Raw genomic sequence first — 20,224 nt, 5'->3', positions numbered from 1 at the left:
TAAGGCCAACCAGATGATTGTGTGAATCCTATAGTTATTAAGGCCAACCAGATGATTGTGTGAATGCTATAGTTATTAAGGCCAACCAGATGATTGTGTGAATGCTATAGTTATTAAGGCCAACCAGATGATTGTGTGAATGCTATAGTTATTATGGCCAACCAGATGATTGTGTGAATGCTATAGTTATTAAGGCCAACCAGATGATTGTGTGAATGCTATAGTTATTATGGCCAACCAGATGATTGTGTGAATGCTATAGTTATTAAGGCCAACCAGATGATTGTGTGAATGCTATAGTTATTAAGGCCAACCAGATGATTGTGTGAATACTATAGTTATTAAGGCCAACCAGATGATTGTGTGAATGCTATAGTTATTAAGGCCAAACAGCTGACTGTGTGAATACTATAGTTATTATGGCCAACCAGATGATTGTGTGAATACTATAGTTATTAAGGCCAACCAGATGATTGTGTGAATACTATAGTTATTAAGGCCAACCAGATGATTGTGTGAATACTATAGTTATTAAGGCCAACCAGATGATTGTGTGAATACTATAGTTATTAAGGCCAAGCAGATGATTGTGTGAGTGCTATAGTTATTAAGGCCAAGCAGATGATTGTGTGAATGCTATAGTTATTAAGGCCAAGCAGATGATTGTGTGAATGCTATAGTTATTAAGGCCAAGCAGATGATTGTGTGAATACTATAGTTATTAAGGCCAAGCAGATGATTGTGTGAATACTATAGTTATTAAGGCCAAGCAGATGATTGTGTGAATACTATAGTTATTATGGCCAAGCAGATGATTGTGTGAATACTATAGTTATTAAGGCCAAGCAGATGATTGTGTGAATACTATAGTTATTAAGGCCAACCAGATGATTGTGTGAATACTATAGTTATTAAGGCCAAGCAGATGATTGTGTGAATGCTATAGTTTATAAGGCCAACCAGATGATTGTGTGAATGCTATAGTTATTATGGCCAACCAGATGATTGTGTGAATGCTATAGTTATTATGGCCAACCAGATGATTGTGTGAATGCTATAGTTTATAAGGCCAACCAGATGATTGTGTGAATGCTATAGTTATTACGGCCAACCAGATGATTGTGTGAATGCTATAGTTTATAAGGCCAACCAGATGATTGTGTGAATGCTATAGTTATTATGGCCAACCAGATGATGGATATAAGCTGCCTCTCCTGATAGGAGCTAAGTGAAGACTAACACTAGCTAAAATGTGCTCCCCTTTTAAAGTGAAGATTTTAATCCTTCAAGAATACCTGGCTTACCTAAATCTGAATATCGTTTATGGTGAGGAACAGGTGGCTTGATGGAATTCACCTTGTTATTCAGTTCTGTCAGGGTAGTCGGACCTCCAGCCTTTCTATTATCTGAAATGAAAGGAAGGAAGAGAGAAATGGAAGAGAATTTTAGATAGCATTTTAATGCTGCACACAATTATGGCACAGCATTCATTAAACGTTTCATCAAAATATCTTCAGTGACCTTGACAAGTCCTGGTTATATATGCAACACACCATCTAGTCATGATAAATATTCAATGTTTGTCAAAGTTCTCTCCAACCATTACAAAGCTATGGACTGGCCAAGCATGTGTTAATGGATGGAAGAACAATGCCATAATATCATACAATGAACTTAAAGATGACATTGTTCTAGATTAAAACTGGGTCAGAAACACCATCCCTTGAGTGGTATGAAGAACAGCCAATCACATGCAAAATCAACCAATTAATGTGCATGGATCTGATTTATTATCAAACATATGTGAGATCTTGATCATGAAAGCCTTTACTCCAAGTTTGATCAAAATCAGATCATAAATATGGATTCCTGAAAGGTGACATGCTCAGCTTATCAGATGCAAAATCACCTTATTACTATTAATGGAACTTAACTCATGACTGAATTCATCAGAAATCAGGATGATGTAGGAGGGCATTCCAAACAGTATCAAAATGCAATCAAACTAATAATCTTCAGAGGGATCATATGTAAGGATCTCATTCAATAATGAATCTGTCTGAGACCTTGATAGTATAAGCCCATATTCCAAGGATCTCATTCATTAATGAATCTGTCTGAGACCTTGATAGCATAAGCCCATATTCCAAGGATCTCATTCATTAATGAATCTGTCTGAGACCTTGATAGTATAAGCCCATATTCCAAGAATCTCATTCATTAATGAATCTGTCTGAGACCTTGATAGTATAAGCCCATATTCCAAGGATCTCATTCATTAATGAATCTGTCAGAGACCTTGAGAGTATAAGCCCATATTCCAAGGATCTCATTCATTAATGAATCTGTCAGAGACCTTGATAGTATAAGCCCATATTCCAAGTTTGACAAGCGTCCTTTGAAGGGGCTGATACTCTACTAGGCAGAAACAATTACCTGGATTTCAAGACAAGACCATTTCGTTCTTGTAGCTGTCAAGTGTTGAACCCATCTCTGATATTCTTCAGCAATAACAAGATTTTCACATTCTGGATGCCATCTTGACACCATTTTCATTTATTAAAAAGTTTACATCATTTTAGTGAAAACCCCATGTCATAATGATCGTCTGTTCAGGGGGAGTAGTGACAACAAGACTTTTTAGACAGTCATTATGACAGCTATATTGCTTAGTAAAATAAGAAGTCTATTGGTGAAAACCCCATACTGATATAGCTGTCTTTTTGGAAAAGAGAAACGATAACAAGCTTTTCGTGATAGACCACATTGGCCAAACCTGGGACTTGAACTAGATTCTGGAACTCAGAGGGTTTAAATGTATGTATGCAATGATCATACAGTAATTCAATAGACTGTGTCCTGAGGTTTATTGTAATTATGCTTTAAAGTGCATGGTTCTCTCAGTTTTTCTATTTTCTGTCATATATCGTCCATTTGGTAAGTTTTCCATTACCAATACACATTCTTGAAAGTTTCATAAAAAGTTAAATAAATTTACACCCATGGAATAAATGTACATCCATGGAATAATGTTCAACAGCTGCAGCATAGAATTAAAACACTAAAAACATTGTAACATCCAAAAAAGACTGTCACTGTAATAAATAAAAAAACATCAAAAAACTGTAAACAGTTGGGATTGTGGAAAAACCATCAAAAGCTGTAAAATGCTGGCACTGTGAAAATATACTGTGGAGTTATTAAAAAAAAAAAAGCTGAACAAAAAAATGTATGCTTACTGTTTGGTTGTATCGGAGGTAGAATAGACAATGGGTCTGCATCCCCTTTTATCCTTCCTTTTAATCTGGTACGGTTTAAAGCAGACCTATTTTGGCAGGTAACAACACCATCATCTGGTCCAGGTATCTGACAATAAAAATATCAGTATTAGTGGTACTGCAATTGGTTCGCATTTCATGACAGATCGTCAGTTTCTAACAATAGGCAACTAATTAATTAGCTCATATTAAGTCTTACCAAAACCATGGGGAATTGTTTTGAGTGTTAAACACGATCAAAAAGGGTCCTATTTACAAACATTTTTAAAAAAAATTATTGAGCAATTGTAATAACGGAAAAATAGAACGACAAATGGAATTTACCATTCCTTCATGTACTCCACAGCATTGTTATGTTTTAATTAATTCTTCTTAAGAGTGCTTAATAATATTGTCTTATATGTATCTCATGATGGCAATGTTGTTCTCCATCATATTTATTGCTAATATCACCAAACATATTCTAGTCATTGATTTAAAGTGTGCATTACCACCTGAAAACAATGAAATTTATTTTATTCTCACCTCTGCCTCATCTGGTTCAGGAATATCTACTTCTTCTTCCAGAGCATTCTGTGATATGGAAGTGATGATTTGTGACCCAGTCGTCAAATGTTCCTCCACCAGGTCTGGTTGTTGATTGCACATAACATTCACTTCAGGACTGCTCTGGGGTGAAGGATGCTGTATTACAGACCCTACATTGTCCTGCAAATTTAATGGAGTTATTAATTCCCATTCAACTTTAGGTAAATGCATGACATTGATAGCAAATCTTTTGTAATTATACTGAAAGCAAATCTTTTTTTAATTTCACAGCTGTCTGAACATCTAAATCTCTTCCCCATGTGAGTTTCCCATCTCTTTCTCATATGAATCTGGTAATCACAGTGACACTTCCCAAATGGGTAAGATTTTGACAGTTGAATATCTAACCAGGTATTCAAAAGAACAGGTCCTCGTAATGAATGATAGGCACCGAAAATAACATTCATTTGGTATTCAACAATCGATGAATTTTTTTATTACTTTTTATGTTTTGCAACTTTTACATAAAAAAGTTGAAGACATCATTCAGTTTCTATTTCCTCAATTAATTACTTACTCAGCATTTGATGATACAAAACATCAAATCGTTGTGATGCTCGTAAGGTTAATATGCTCTTATGACAATTTTGGGCAGTTCACAATAATCACTATTTACATTTGAGATCTAGCATAGAGTTTAAGGCAGAAGATGTTTAGATTGTGGCCACTGTTTACATATGTGGTCTTCATCCAGCATTCAACATAAAATGCAGAGGATGTTCTGATTGTTGTTTCTAGGAAGAACATCATTCTCAAGAACATCACGACACAGGGAGAATTTAATACAATGAAAGATCCCTAAGATAGCCCCTGCAAACTGGCCACATATTTTGGTCTCGACTTCTATCACTTGAATGTTAATCACACCTCTATTGGTCACTGCCAATGTTACTGGCTATAATTTGTTTTCCCAAATGCATCCAGTTTATGGAAGATTCATTGTACTTGCTCCCAGGGAAAATGGAAAGAGTAAATGAAAATAGGTTACAAACTAATCGGCAGTAAAGTACCTGTGAGCGTCGTCTTTCTCCTGAATTTGCCTGGAGCGGTGTCACTGTTGGACACTCCTCCAATTTCATGTTAGCATCATCATCCATCTTGTCCTTGTCCTAGAAAGAAAAAACAAAACAATTTCACATACAGTTTACAGTCAAGATTATATATATTAATAAATATTGGCTTTATTTCATATTTCACTTCTCCATCCAGCAGCAAATTATCCCAAATAATTCCTAATACCACCATAAAACTGAGATGTTTCTTATAAAACTTTGGATATAAAATTCAGACTGGCTCGTTTTCTCATGAAGGTAATCCAAAGAACAATTGGAACTCAGCCTGACTTTTTCTTTATTGCTCTGATGTTGATGGAAAAGCTAGGGAATGCTCAATTTTTGTCTTTAAGCTGATATGAATTCACTGAAACTGTTGGGAAGTCTCCTCAAGCTGATTTTTGAGGAGATATTTATCAGTGAATAATATCTATTACCTTAAGAATTTTGGGTCCACACCAAGTTTATTTTATGCTAGGCTGTGGATGACTGGATTTTCCAAGCACAATAACTGTGCTAATTCACCTATAGTAAATTACAATAAATAATTTCACTATTGTGTCCATAACTAGGTAACCGTGAAATTCAAAGTTATTCTTAGATGTTAGGTGACTGAGTGGTAAATATGGCTGCCTCAAGAAAAGATGATTTAAGATCAAGTCCAACAGGTGTGAATGCTAAAATTCCATTATATACTAAATTCCCAGAATGAACCAAAAGATTTTTGTTCTTTCTGTCTTTTGTTTTAATGCTTACTAAACATTTATCAGTTACACTACACTGAGTTAAAAACACATTTATTTATCAAATACAGAATCATCCCTCAGGCTCTGAGAACAAAACATAGCATGTGCTGCTGCCATTTTCCCACCAAATAAAAGTGTATGATAGAATTGTACCTGTACAGTTTGGCATGGCACATGAAAGGCCAACTTTTTCTTTCATCATTTCTTTGATATCATGTTTCGACATTTAAACAATGCAAATTATTTTTTCTTGATTTATTTCCTTGATAGGATATATCAAATTTGAAAGCAGTCGTTTGGTTATATTTAAATGTTGTTTGGTTATATTTAAATGTTGGATGGTTATATTTAAATGTTGTTTGGTTATATTTAAATGTTGGATGGTTATATTTAAATGTTGGATGGTTATATTTATATGTTGGATGGTTATATTTATATGTTGGATGGTTATATTTAAATGTTGGATGGTTATATTTAAATGTTGGATGGTTATATTTGTATGTTGGATGGTGTGTTGATTAAAGCAGAATATTGTATGCATTTTTAGGGAAGGTGGATTAAGAGTCAGTCCAAATTATGGAGTAAGTGTGCAAGTGCAAACAATACCCAGGTGGAACAAATATTACCAGAGCAAATAAAAATAAAAATGCACATGTTTCTAAAATACTTTCAAGGATTAATGATGGTCTAAATATTGTAGTGTGTGAATAGTACATTTGGTTGATACAATAGGTACAAGATGACATTTTGTATACATGTTGTAAATAGTGTTTTTACTTACTTCATTTAAAGAAATAGAAAGTTGACAAGAAAATGTTCATATCATTTAGTTTATATTTCATTTTATTCTTATCCTGTTTTGATAGTTTAAATGTATACTGTGATACACTATCACCACAGTAAATATTACAATTCATGCATCAATGATAATGAACAACCTCCATTTACTTCACCTTGGATAAGAAGTGGAGGTGGGCCTATTTTAGATGATGATCCCCTCCCCCAATCTGTTAGAAGTTTCTCAGTGAGGGAGGCAGGTACTTTCAAATGTTGGCAGTTCAAACCCTGGCCAAGTATACCAAAGACATATAAGAATGGTACTAGCAGTTGAATTGTTTGGCACTCAGCATTAAGTGGCTAGTGTTAGGACTGGTTGGCCTAGTGTCAGAATAATGAGACCGGGTGGGACATGATACTATGTGTCTGCAGCATGATGCACAAGAACTAGAAATCATTGTCGACTGCCACACTGTAGACATCATAGCAATATGACCAAACAATTGTTAAAGCTATGTTAAAAATTACAATTCATGAACATACACTCAAATGTGGGCATATCATTGTACAAAGATGTATATGAATGAAAGGATACTAAACTATAAGACAGTTTTTCCATTTTATCTTCTATACAGAATGTCATCATGTGATCTTGAGAACTGGTCTAAGGTTACCAAAATATCTAATAAGATCCAGTCTGGTTCAAAACTTCCTGTGATATCTTGATTAAAAGCTGTGATTGACAGACTAAAAACTGACCAACTGCATGAAAGCAGGCTGTATTGGGGAGGGAGGAGGGGAGATAATAAATAATAAGACTGACATCACAATGTTTTTAAATTTCCAATACCTCATCCTGATCATCATGTTTTTCTTGCTTGCAGCTGTGATTATCTCCCTTGTGTTTTTTGTTGGCATAAAAATCAGGACCATGTACTGTCTTGACATGCTTCCTCAGTGAACTAGGATCTGTGTACCGCTTTGTGCAGCCAGGAGCTTTACAGACATATGGTTTCTGAAAAATGTATGTTGTTCATGAATGCATTGATATCTAATGATTTAGTAGCAAAATGGTTAAACTGAAACACTGTAAATGCTGTCTTCAGGGGAGACTACCCATTCTACCAACAAAAAGGGGTCTCCCCAAGATTGGTTTTCTCCCATAACAAGTCCGTGCCAGAGGGACAGTTTTGACGGTTAAAATTAAACTGGCTTTAAGCAGATAATATGCCCATAATTACTATACATATGTTTTATTTTTTATTTCTATGCCTTTTCAAAATATTATATGTATTGATGGAAATATTTTTTTTACAAAGCAATAAAAATATATTGATCATAAACATTATCATTTCATATGAATGTTCAGATGTAGTCTATTGGTTTTATGCAGCCTATCAGCAATATTCAGTAAATTGGCATAATGCCAATGGCATGATTAACAATAATGAAAACATTTACTTATCCTCTCCATAGATTGTAAAATTATATTTGATAAAATGTCCCAAATACAATTATTCACACAGTCAAAGCCAAACTCAATTAATTCAATAATAATATAAATAATGGATCAACTTTACGTAACATATATGCTAAGATGACGAGATAGGAGCTGTCTATTGTACAAGTCTCATGGATCACATTTACTCATTTTAAATTGAAAAAAATCGAGAGTAGTATAAATTTGTTTATCAATATGTGTAGCTTTCATTTGTGATATCACAGCATGCAACATTCAATTCGAATTGTACTGGATCACACCTTTTGATTCATTTCATCCAAAAATTTATATGTACTCTAACATTGATTTTGCTGTATGCACCTATTGGGGCATCTAAATAATGACCTTCAAAAGGAATATGGAAATATATGAATATGAATGAAGTGAATACTTGCCACTTAAAGATATGTAAAAGATGACACACATTACTTAAATAGTCGGTGTTGAATCCCTACATGACCCATGTGACTTGTACTATAATAGTGGCATGTTACACCTTGTGTGCAGGTTGTAAAGAATAAGAACTTATGTAACATAATAACTCATCAGAAAAAAGCAAATCACTCACAAAGAAGAAATGACAAGGCCACATTCACATGGGTAATAACATATTGCAACTCCACAATCAAATGATTTACTGTAGTTAATGCCACATTATATTGAAAGCAGGGTGACATGATATGTCACTATGACATTAGCATTGCATGATTTTCACAACAGAAAACAAACAATACAAGTTTCTTAAGTGACTATGTGTGTCTGTGATTCCTAATCCTTTAAAGACGGTATGTTTCATGGAATAGAGATTTAGTTAAATATGGCACTTCAATGACAGTATCTGACATACTTAAAGATGGAATGTTTAATGGTAATAGAGATTTAGTTAACTCATTCTTTAGTGCAACTAATTTCAATAGAATCTCAGATTCTCCTCAGCAGCTTTGTTTGCAAATGATAAAAGATCTCTATTACTAAGGATTAAATAAAGGTTTCTATTACAAAGGATTAAATAAAGGTTTCTATTGCAAAGGATTAAATAAAGGTTTCTATTACAAAGGATTAAACAAATGTTTCTATTGCAAAGGATTAAATAAAGGTTTCTATTACAAAGGATTAAATAAAGGTTTCTATTACAAACGATTAAATAAAGGTTTCTATTACAAAGGATTAAATAAAGGTTTCTATTACAAAGGATTAAATAAAGTTTTCTATTAAAAAGGATTAAATAAAGGTTTCTATTAAAAAGGATTAAATAAAGGTTTCTATTACAAAGGATTAAACAAAGGTTTCTATTACAAAGGATTAAACAAAGGTTTCTATTACTAAGGATTAAATAAAAATTTCTATTGCAAAGGATTAAATAAAGGTTTCTATTACAAAGGATTAAAAAAAGGTTTCTATTACAAAGGATTAAATAAAGGTTTCTATTTACAAAGGATTAAATAAAGGTTTCTATTACAAAGGATTAAATAAAGTTTTCTATTACAAAGGATTAAATAAAGGCATCTAGTATTTATATTTGGTTTGCACTATCGTTGTTCATTGCTGAATTGAAATGTATTGTTGTCAAACCCTCAAAGATATTAGTCAGATGTAGCACCATTGCATTTATAAAGTAAAATTGATCTGTTTATAATAAGTTTGAGTGTAAATGATGTTTTATTTTTTATTGCATAAAAATCTTTTACTTTGATGGCATGCAACAAAAACTGATCATCAGGTTATTAATGTAAAATGGGGTTTAATTATTTTCTGACAGACTTGGGACTAATATTGGATTAACTATTTACAGCCATCTTTGCTGATTCAGCCGGCAAAGAGCCTTGCTATTTCTGCAACAGTTTCTTCTCCTTACAATATAAATATATACCTAAACTTACAGGAGAATTTACAACATCAAACAAATGGACAAAATTACCTAATACCCTTTAAGTTGCTGACAGAAAGTAATTACAAAGAGAAATGAATATAAGCATTCAAAATAATAATGTGAGGAGCAAGTGAACAAATATTTTTTAGAAAAGTTAAGCGTATGTACAGAGTTATAAACAACTGCATATATCAAGGAACTATTACATGCTAGAAAACAAAGCAATGCTCCTAATTTCAGATCAGTTTTAGTTAGCCTTCTTTAATATCCAAAAACTAGATAAAGAACTCTTTAAGAATGTTTTTAATATTTGGGGCTACTAATTTTCTAACAGAATCACACAGGAAATAAGAAAAATTGCAAAGATAAACACATTTGATATGACAGATACAATACAACTTAAACTATAATTTCTCATATCTTCTATTTTGTTTACTCACTCTTTTTGTAATGTATATAATGTTCTTATAATATTTTCTGTTTAATTAACTTCATATCAAAATTTAGCTTATTATTACTCACACTTTGTTGGCATTTTTTCCTTATCACAAAAAGATGTGTGTGTGTGTGTGTGTGTGTGTGTGTGTGTGTGTGTGTGTGTGTGTGTGTGTGTGTGTGTGTGTGCAACTACATACAGAGTATGTAAATATGCATATATAACAGGGTTACAAGGAGAATTAGTTCCATGCAACTAATTACTTTGCTGTTGTTGTTGTTGTTGTTATAAGGTTTAATGCCATTTTTCAGCACAAGATAAGCTATACATGGTGGCCAGTATAAATGGTGGAGGAAGAACCCAGGAAAACCCAGGAAAGAACCACCAACCCATGAGAAGCTACTGGCAAGCTTTCTCACATACCCACATTGGCTGAGCCTGAGATTTGAACCCACGCAGACAGAGGTGAGATGGCAGTGATCCGTAATGGTGAGCACCTTAGACCACTCGGCCACTCAGGGCCCCAATTATTTTGCCTCTCTAAATAAAGTTATTATTTTTATTATCATTAATGTTATTATTATTATTATTATTATTATTATTATTATCATTATTATTATTATTATTATTATTATTATTATTATTATTATTATTTATGTCTTTTTATATTAACACTTGAAATGTTATTTAAGAAATTATGGAAGCAATTTCTTTTAAAATGCATTTTCTGCACCCATTTCAAATATTGCCATCAGTTCATAAGGTCTTGTAATATACCCAAATCTGAGTTGCCTCCCTTGACTAAAAAATAGACTGAAAGGGCTAAGTGGATCTATGCTTTGTTACTCTAATACAAACATACTGTGTGTTACTGTTATTGGTGATACAAAACTATATTTGGTAATAGAGAATGGATACTATGCCACAGACTTAGAACTAATGCACTTTAAACCAAAAATGTTGCCCTTAATAACAGGACTTCAGCAACCAATACTTGAACAAGCTGTAAAATAATCCAAATAGAGCATGGGTTTAGGACCAATGTTTTGACACAAAAAGCCATCTTTTAATGATTAGAATTAGTCCAGCTGTACAATTGTTTACTTAAGTAATTCATTTTCAAAATGAAATGATTTATCTGGTCACATCGACCATGAAAAATTGAGCTATTCCAGAATCTGATGGTATCTGAATTACTACTTTGTGTACACTTTTATTTATATTCTGCATAGAAAATGTTGGTGTAAATTTATTATAAGCTGGTGGCCAACAAATTTTATTTCCCTTTTTAAAAGCTGATATCTGTATGCAAGAAATATACACAATGCTGTAACAAAGTCTTATCCTGGGCAATGCCATTCAATTTTATGTGAAACCCATTTGAATCCCATGTAAAACCCTACTGCATCCAATTTTAAATCCAATTAAAACTTATGTCAACCCCCCCCCCCATTGAATTCATTGTTAAATCCAATTAAATCTGATGTAAAATCCCATGTAAAATCCTACTGCATCCAATTTTAAATCCAATTAAAACTTATGTCAACCCACCCACCCATTGAATTCATTGTTAAATCCAATTAAATCTGATGTAAAATCCCATGTAAAGCTCGACTGTAAGCAATGTAAAATCCCATGTAAAATCCTACTGCATCCAATTTTAAATCCAATTAACACTTATGTCAACCCCCCCCCCACTGAATTCATTTTTAAATCCAATTAAATCTGATGTAAAATCCCATGTAAAACTCAACTGTAAGCAATGTAAAATCCCATGTAAAACCCTACTGCATCCAATTTTAAACCCAATTAAAACTTAAGTCCCCCCCCATTAAATTCAATGTTAAATCCAATTAAATCTGATGTAAAATCCCATTGAATCCCATGTAAAACCCAACTGTAAGAAATGTAAAATTTCACTCAATCCCATGGAAAAACCATATTGTATCCAATGTAAAACCCCAATAAACTAATTGTAAAATCCTACTGAATCCTTCATAAAATTCCACTGGATCTTATCGAAAATCCTTTTGAATCCATGGTAAAAACAAAAATGAATGCAACGCAAATTGAAGTTAAATCCTATGAAAAAACTCAATGAATTCTATGCAAACCCCATTGAATCCAATATAAAATCCCACAAAATCCAATGTAAATTCCCCTATAAAAATACAATTGAACCCTATGTAGCCACCACTATGTCAAATCCCACAGAATTCGGTGTAAATGTCCCATAGTAAATAACAATGAACCCTCTGTAAATGGCCATATGATTCAATTTATTTTAATATGAAATCTCTCTGGATGTAAATAGTTTGAGTTGTTTTCAACTTTAAGACAAACTGTTGTATCTCTACCAGTCCATGACCCTTTTCAAGATTCTATATTGAAGGATTTAGGTTTACTTTGGCTCAACCAGCTCTGTTACCAACTGACACAAGGGGAATAATGCATGATCAATCCAAAAGTCCAACCCATTACTTTAACTGTTGCCAATTACCCAAAGAGGAACAATGCATGATTACACCAAAAGTCCAACCAATACATTTTACTGTTGCCAGTTGTCACAGAGGAACAATGCATGATTAAAAACAAAAGTGCTTCAAAACCTGAACTATTTTAACCTACCTACCAATCCAATTCAAGAAGTACTGATTAACAGACTCAGACTACTAATTAATAGTTAAAGAAAGATTAATTATTAGTTAAGGAGAGTATTATTTAAAGTAGTTTTTAAAAGTACTTTCATAGCATAATACAGTAGAAACTGTCTTGAAAGACCATCCCTTCTGCCCAAAAATAATGGTCTCTCAAGACAGGCTGTCTCTCATGACAGGTCATAACACTATATAACCAATAAATCTGTGCAAGAAGAACATGGTCTCTCAAGACAGGTGGTCTTTCATAGCAGTGGTCTCACAAGACAGGTTTTACTATACTGTATCAATATTCAAACTTGCACTTTCAAAGATGTCTCATAAATTTCTTATGAAAAATTGCTTACAGCATTGGAGTGTGTCCGGTTCTGGTGTTTGGCACGATCAGAAGCATTACTGAATGCCTTGGTGCATCCTGGAAATTCGCACATGTATGGTTTTTCTCCAGTGTGTGACCGCAAGTGTGTCTTCAAATTCTCCAAACGTGAGTAGGCCTTGTTACATCCCTCAAACTGTTAAAAAAATTGGATTCATTATTAATCTTATATGATAACCATTACTGAAGCTATTCATTAGTCTTGTGTATTCAGTGTATTGGCCTTTTGTGATGATCATTACTGCAGTGATCTTTTCATTGGCCTGATGTGATCATTACTCCAGTGATCCATTCATTGGCCTTTTGTGATGATCATTACTGCAGTGATCCATTCATTGGCCTTTTGTGATGATCATTACTGCAGTGATCCATTCACTGGCCTGATGTAATGATCATTACTGCAGTGATCCATTCATTGTCCTTTTGTGATGATCATTACTGCAATGATCCATTCATTGGCCTGATGTGATGATCATAACTGCAGTGATCACTCAACATAACTCTGTTCCAGAGAATCATAAAAGTGTAATAGATGAGATCACTTTGTACTTGGGTGCATTAATAAAATGTGACAATGTACAAATGGTACTGCTTGTGAAAAACCATATTAATATAAATATATATTTGATATGAAAATAATTATAATAGGGTTTAATAACTGTATTAAACTGTTTTTGGACACCAAAAATATCAAATTACTGTTTGGCAAGATAGGTACCCATGGTCATACATACAGTATACTGATGAGGTCAGAATTTTTTAAAACTCATTTGTTACATTTTCAGACATTAAAGGAATTGATTTTTTATGCTTTGAGACAGCAAAAAGTTATTTTCTCATGTCTGAAAACAAATGGAAACAAGAATTAATGAAAAAGACTGATGCTTCACATGGCAAAAAGAGATATTCAAGATAAGAATATTTCTTCCTATTAATTGTCTGGTGTCAAACCATCTCTCATACTCTACAGCAATAACAAGATTTTCTAATCAGCTGCTATGGTGCACATATTGGTTGTCAGCTTGGCACCATTTTCATTTAGGACAAAGCAGTTATCCTTACACGACTTTTGGTCAAGAAAAACATTTCATAATGATCTTCCATTGGGGGGGGGGGGGTAGTGACAAGAGGCTTTCTAAGATCATAGTTTTAGCAGACATACTAAATGTACAACTGGCACCATTTTCATTTAGGACAGGGGGAAAAACCCATGTCATAATATCATCCATTCAAATATGGTTATCAGAGAAACACCATTTTTATTTAAGACCCACTAGACAGCAAAAGTAGTGCTTTAGTGAAAACCTCATGTTGATATGATTATCCATGTAGGAGTACAACACTGGTCATCAGATGGGCACCTTTTTTATTTAAGACCCACTAGACATCATAAGTAGTGTTTTAGTGAAAACTTCATGTTGATATGATTATCTTCATAGGAGTACAACACTGGTCATCAGATGGGCACCATTTTCATTTAGGATTAACATCATCAGATGTCTTTTAGTGAAAACCCCATGTTGATATGACTATTCATTCAGGATTAGTGATTGTATAATTTTCAAGATGGCCACTATGGCAACCATTTAGGACCAACTAGACATCATAAGAAGTCTGTTTAGAGATAACCCCATGTTGATATGACCATCCATTGTTATCTCTACTCCTCAATGGATGGTTGTATCGAAATGGGGTTTTCACTTAAAGACTTTAATGTCTAGATGCTCCTTAACAACAATCATAGTGCCAATGTGACATCTGCTAAAGACTAGACCATATATATATATATATATATATATATATATATATATATATATATATATATATATATATATATATATATATATATATATATATATATAGTGTGTGTGTGTGTGTGCCAAGATTTAAATAACAGTTTGAATGGTTTTGTAATGTGCATGACAATAATACCCCATGCACATTTCATGCCTGAGAATAAGAACTATTAATTTATTTTACCTTGAAATAACTGTTTTTAAGACTAGAAGAACATTTTAATAACACTGGTCAACAGTGAAATCATTACTGACTTGAAAAGGCCCTAATCTGTAGTATTTTGGTGTGCCGAACACGAATATAACCGTGAAAAATTTGTATTGGCTCTCGTTTTGAAGATATTCATATACCTCATTTTCTATGTTTCACTGTGTAAATTTCTCCAGTAGGACTGCAGCAACATCCGGAATAATGATGTAACATTGCATAATACCATCATGCTCACATGATCCACAGTTGATTGCATCATTTTCTGATGCAATGCAATACTAATGCCATGCGGCTGCTGAAGTAAGTTGACGTCAGCAGTGTACTATACATGTGTAGGCCTATTATACTAATGCCAGGCGGCTGCTGAAGCTGACGTAAGCAGTGTACTATATAAAGCCCAATCAGATAGGTTCAGCATTTAAAATATTTTAGACGTTGTGCGAGACAGTTCAAGCTACTGTTACATAAAACTTATTATTTTATCCATTTACGTACAATAAAGAACAGTAATGCCTCGAAAGTGTGTTAATACCGCGGACAATTTTTGCTATATTTGTGGGGAAGTGACATTTGCCAACCAGAAGAAAAGTATCAATTCTCAAGTGAAGAAGGCATATCATCTTTACTTCGGATGCAAGGTTGGTGACCAAGACAAGCCTTGGGCTCCGCATATATGCTGTGCTACATGTACAACACAGCTTTCACAGTGGTTGAATTGCAAAAGGTCATCAATGCCGTTTGCAGTCCCAATGGTGTGGAGAGAGCCAAGCAACCACCTAAATGACTGTTACTTCTGCTTGGTTCCTCCTCTTTCCGGCGGAATAACGAAGCGAAAGAAGTCGAGAATAGTCTACCCAAACATTCCGTCTGCATTGAGACCAGTTCCACATGGTGAGGGACTTCCTATTCCAGAACCTCCAGCAGAATATTCTCTTGATTCATCTGACGAAGACAAAGGTGAGTCGACCTGTTCTTCTCCTGGTCCATCAGCATGCAGTGATCCAGATTTTCACTGTGGTGCATCATCAACCCCACACAGAATAACACAGGAAGAACTAAATGACCTGATTCGTGATTTGGACTTATCAAAGAACAAGGCAGAATTGCTAGGATCAAGACTCCAACAATGGAATCTTCTAGAAGAAGATGTCACAATTACTGCATATCGAAAGCGCCACCAGCAATTGGAGCCTTTCTTCAGAAAGGAAAGTAATCTGATATTCTGTTCCGATATTGAGGGCCTCATGAATGCTTTAAAAATCACTCATGACCCACAAGAATGGAGACTATTTGTGGACTCTTCGAAACTGAGTCTCAAGGCTGTGCTTTTGCACAATGGAAACATTCTTCCATCTATTCCAGTAGCGTATGCTGTCCACATGAAAGAGACATACGATAACTTAAGGCAGCTACTGAATTCCATTGAGTATAACAAGTACAGCTGGCACCTCTGTGGTGATTTGAAGGTAGTTGCCCTTTTAATGGGACTGCAGCAAGGATATACAAAATACATGTGTTTCTTATGCGAGTGGGATAGCCGAGCAAGGGAAATGCACTACATGAGGAAGGAATGGACTCACAGGCAGAATGTAGCCATTGGAGAGAAGAATATCCAACACCCAGCTCTGGTTGAGGCTCAGAAAATCTTGCTACCACCCCTTCACATCAAACTAGGTTTGATGAAGAACTTCGTGAAAGCCATTGACCGGACTTTGCCAGCATTCCGATACCTGCATGAAAAATTCCCTCGACTCAGCGAAGCAAAGATTAAAGAGGGATTTTTTGTGGGTCCTCAGATTCGAGAGCTTTTCAAAGATGACCGGTTCAACAACTTGCTGGAAGGTGACGCGAAACAAGCATGGAATGCTTTTCGCCTAGTTTCTACAAACTTCCTCGGAAATGTTAGGGCAGAAAACTATAAGGAACTAGTAGAAGACATGTTGATGAAGTATAAGAAACTTGGCTGCAATATGTCTCTAAAGATTCACTTCCTTCATTCCCATTTGGATTTCTTTCCTAGCAACTGTGGTATTGTTAGTGATGAACACGGCGAACGTTTTCATCAAGATATCGCAACAATGGAACAAAGATACCAGGGAAAATGGTCCACTACAATGCTGGCTGACTACTGCTGGACACTCCTCAGAGATGCTCCCGAACAGCTGTACAAGAGACAGGCGAAGAAATCTAAGATGTAGTCAATGACTTGATTTTTTATAGGTAGGCTATTACAGTTGACCTTTTACTATTGGAATGCATTTCGTTATGTAAACATTAATTTCTTGCAGATTACAAAAAAACTAGAGCCAATTTTGCAATTTGACTGTCATATTCGTGTTCAGCACATAAAAATTGATAAGAATTGACTAATTTTATTTCAGTAACATGACTTTTGTAAAAATTTGTTGTCCAGTGTAATTAATGCTACTTTTAAATGAACATATTAATAGCCTTCCTACTATATACACATACATTCACTTCTCACAAATATAGTCTCCTGCTGGAAAGGCCACCCATCTTATAAGGCCACTTTCCTGGTACAGAAGGGTTCATCATATAAGATGAGGAACAATGCATGAGCTTGACAACCAGTATATATTTCTCAAGCATAAACAATTCAGGTGAAATTTTAAAAAAAACAAGTCATATCAGTCCATAAAATCCTCATTAATAACTTTCAACTTACGGTACATTTATGTGGCTTTTCTCCAGTGTGCCTGCGCATATGGACAACCAACATATATTGTGCCTTAAAGGGTTTCTCCTCACGGCTGCATTCTTTCCATCGACATACAAAAGATTTCTTGTTGGCTGCTATGTGATCCTGGTTGATATGCTGTAATGAAAATTCACATTGAAAACATAATGAAAACTCACATTGGAAACACAATTTCAGATTATGAAAACAGAGATTCAGACTATGAAAACAGACATTCAGACTTAAGAAAACATACATTCAGACTATGAAAATACATTCAGACTGAAAACACACATTCTGACTATGAAAACACACATTCAGACTATGAAAACAGACATTCAGACTTAAGAAAACATACATTCAGACTATGAAAACACACATTAAGACTATGAAAACAAAATATACAGACTATGAAAACACACATTCAGACTATGAAAACACACATTCAGACTATGAGAACAAAATATTCAGACTATGAAGACACACATTAAGACTGTAAACACACATCAGGCTATGTAAACATGCATTCTGGCTGAAAACACACATTCTATGAAAACACACATTCTGACTATGAAAACAAAATATTCAGATTATGAAAACAAAATATCCAGACTATAAAAAACACATTCAGACTGTGAAAACATACATTCACATTATGAAATCATGCATTCAAACTGTTAAAACACATTCAGAATATGAACATACATTCAGAATATGAACATACATTCAGAATATGAACATACATTCAGACTATGAAAACATACATTCAGCTATGAAAACACAACTTCAGACTAGGAAAACACACATTCAGACTGAAAATACACATTCAAACTATCAAAACATACATTCAGCAATGAAAACACAACTTCAGACTATGAAAACACACATTCAGACTGAAAATACACATTTAAACTATGAAAACATATATTCAGACTATGAAAATACATTCAGACTATGAAAACACACATTCTGACTATGAATACACATATTCTGACTATGAAAACACACAACCAGGCTCTGAAAATACATTCAGATTTTGAAAATATATTCAGACCATGACAATACATTCAATGAAAACACATTCAGAATATGAACATACATTCAGACTATGAAAACACACATTCTGGCTATGAAAACACATTCAGACTATGAAAACACATTCAGACTAAGAAAACACATGTTCTAACTATGAAAACACATTCAAACTATGAAAATACATTCAGACTATGAAAATACATTCAGACTATGAAAATACATTCAGACTATGAAAACACACAACCAGGCTCTGAAAATACATTCAGATTTTGAAAATATATTGAGACTGTGACAATACATTCAGACAATGAAAATACATTCAGACTATGAAAATACATTCAGACTATGAAAATACACATACACTTATGCTATCATTATCTTATTCCTAAAGGGAATGTAATCACCTGACCCAGCTGCCACATTGGGAATTCCCTAAAGGTTTATTCTATCAAGATTTACATCACTTGAAAATTTTTACTGTAAAAGAAGGATAGTACTCCTTATGAAAACACACTATTGCAATATTTGTCATTTTATAAAAGAACCAAAGCTTCTCTAAGGGTCTAATGCCCTTCTGGTTAAAATGATCAAGGAATCCACATATGTCAGTTTCTTCTCTTCTTTTGATCTTTTAGCAGTTCAGTATTGAAACTGTCTCATATTCTTGAAAAACCTCTAACATGATAAATTTGATACAAATCTATTTCTCTTATGTGTGTGTGAGTTGCTGTGTTCAAAAGATGATTGCAAAACAAAATTTGTCACAGTTTAGTTCATTCAATAACGTTCTGTCCTGAAAAACCCAAGCTAAAGAATGAGCATTGTTCAAGGTATTTTTCAGATATATCCACAAACTGGGTCTGATAAAAATCCATTCACCCTTGTTTGTGTTAACATGTTCACAAACCATCACAGACAGTAACCCTACTCAGGACCTCTAGCTATGAAATAATTGTCAGAGTGTTATCAGGAAAAAAAATACAAGGTCTGTTTACAATTAGTTTGTATATGTACAGGTTAATGTGCCCATAAGCTCAGTGAAGTACAAAACAATGTTGTTTGACCTAACCCCAAAGTCAGGTAGGTTTGGTTTTCTAACTTGTTTACAATAAGATGGACATGTTGTTCAGATTTTGTGAAAACCAGTAACATACTGCATGAGGTATTTTTAAGAAAATCTCATGTCAGTGTTACCATTCTTTC

General features: G+C 34.0%; 1 protein-coding gene across 1 annotated transcript in view; it reads right to left on the bottom strand.

Annotated features, from left to right (window-relative positions):
- Positions 1-20,224, bottom strand: part of LOC149791850 (transcription activator GLI3-like) — a 213,162-nt gene that overhangs the window by 12,664 nt on the left and 180,274 nt on the right. Inside the window, exons 12-18 of the mRNA XM_089970358.1 lie at positions 17,975-18,124; positions 13,253-13,417; positions 7,292-7,456; positions 4,877-4,975; positions 3,804-3,986; positions 3,240-3,366; positions 1,305-1,406 (exon numbers count right to left, since the gene is read on the bottom strand). Of these exons, the coding sequence (XP_089826484.1) occupies positions 1,305-1,406; positions 3,240-3,366; positions 3,804-3,986; positions 4,877-4,975; positions 7,292-7,456; positions 13,253-13,417; positions 17,975-18,124 (991 nt within the window). The remainder of the gene's footprint in view (positions 1-1,304; positions 1,407-3,239; positions 3,367-3,803; positions 3,987-4,876; positions 4,976-7,291; positions 7,457-13,252; positions 13,418-17,974; positions 18,125-20,224) is intronic.

This window comes from Sinohyriopsis cumingii, chromosome 9 (genome assembly GCF_028554795.1).
Source record: "Sinohyriopsis cumingii isolate HCF-2022 chromosome 9, ASM2855479v2, whole genome shotgun sequence".
In the NCBI taxonomy this organism is placed as follows: domain Eukaryota; kingdom Metazoa; phylum Mollusca; class Bivalvia; order Unionida; family Unionidae; genus Sinohyriopsis; species Sinohyriopsis cumingii.
The sequence above is the reverse complement of the archived record's forward strand: the minus strand, read 5'-3'. Positions and strand labels throughout refer to the sequence as shown.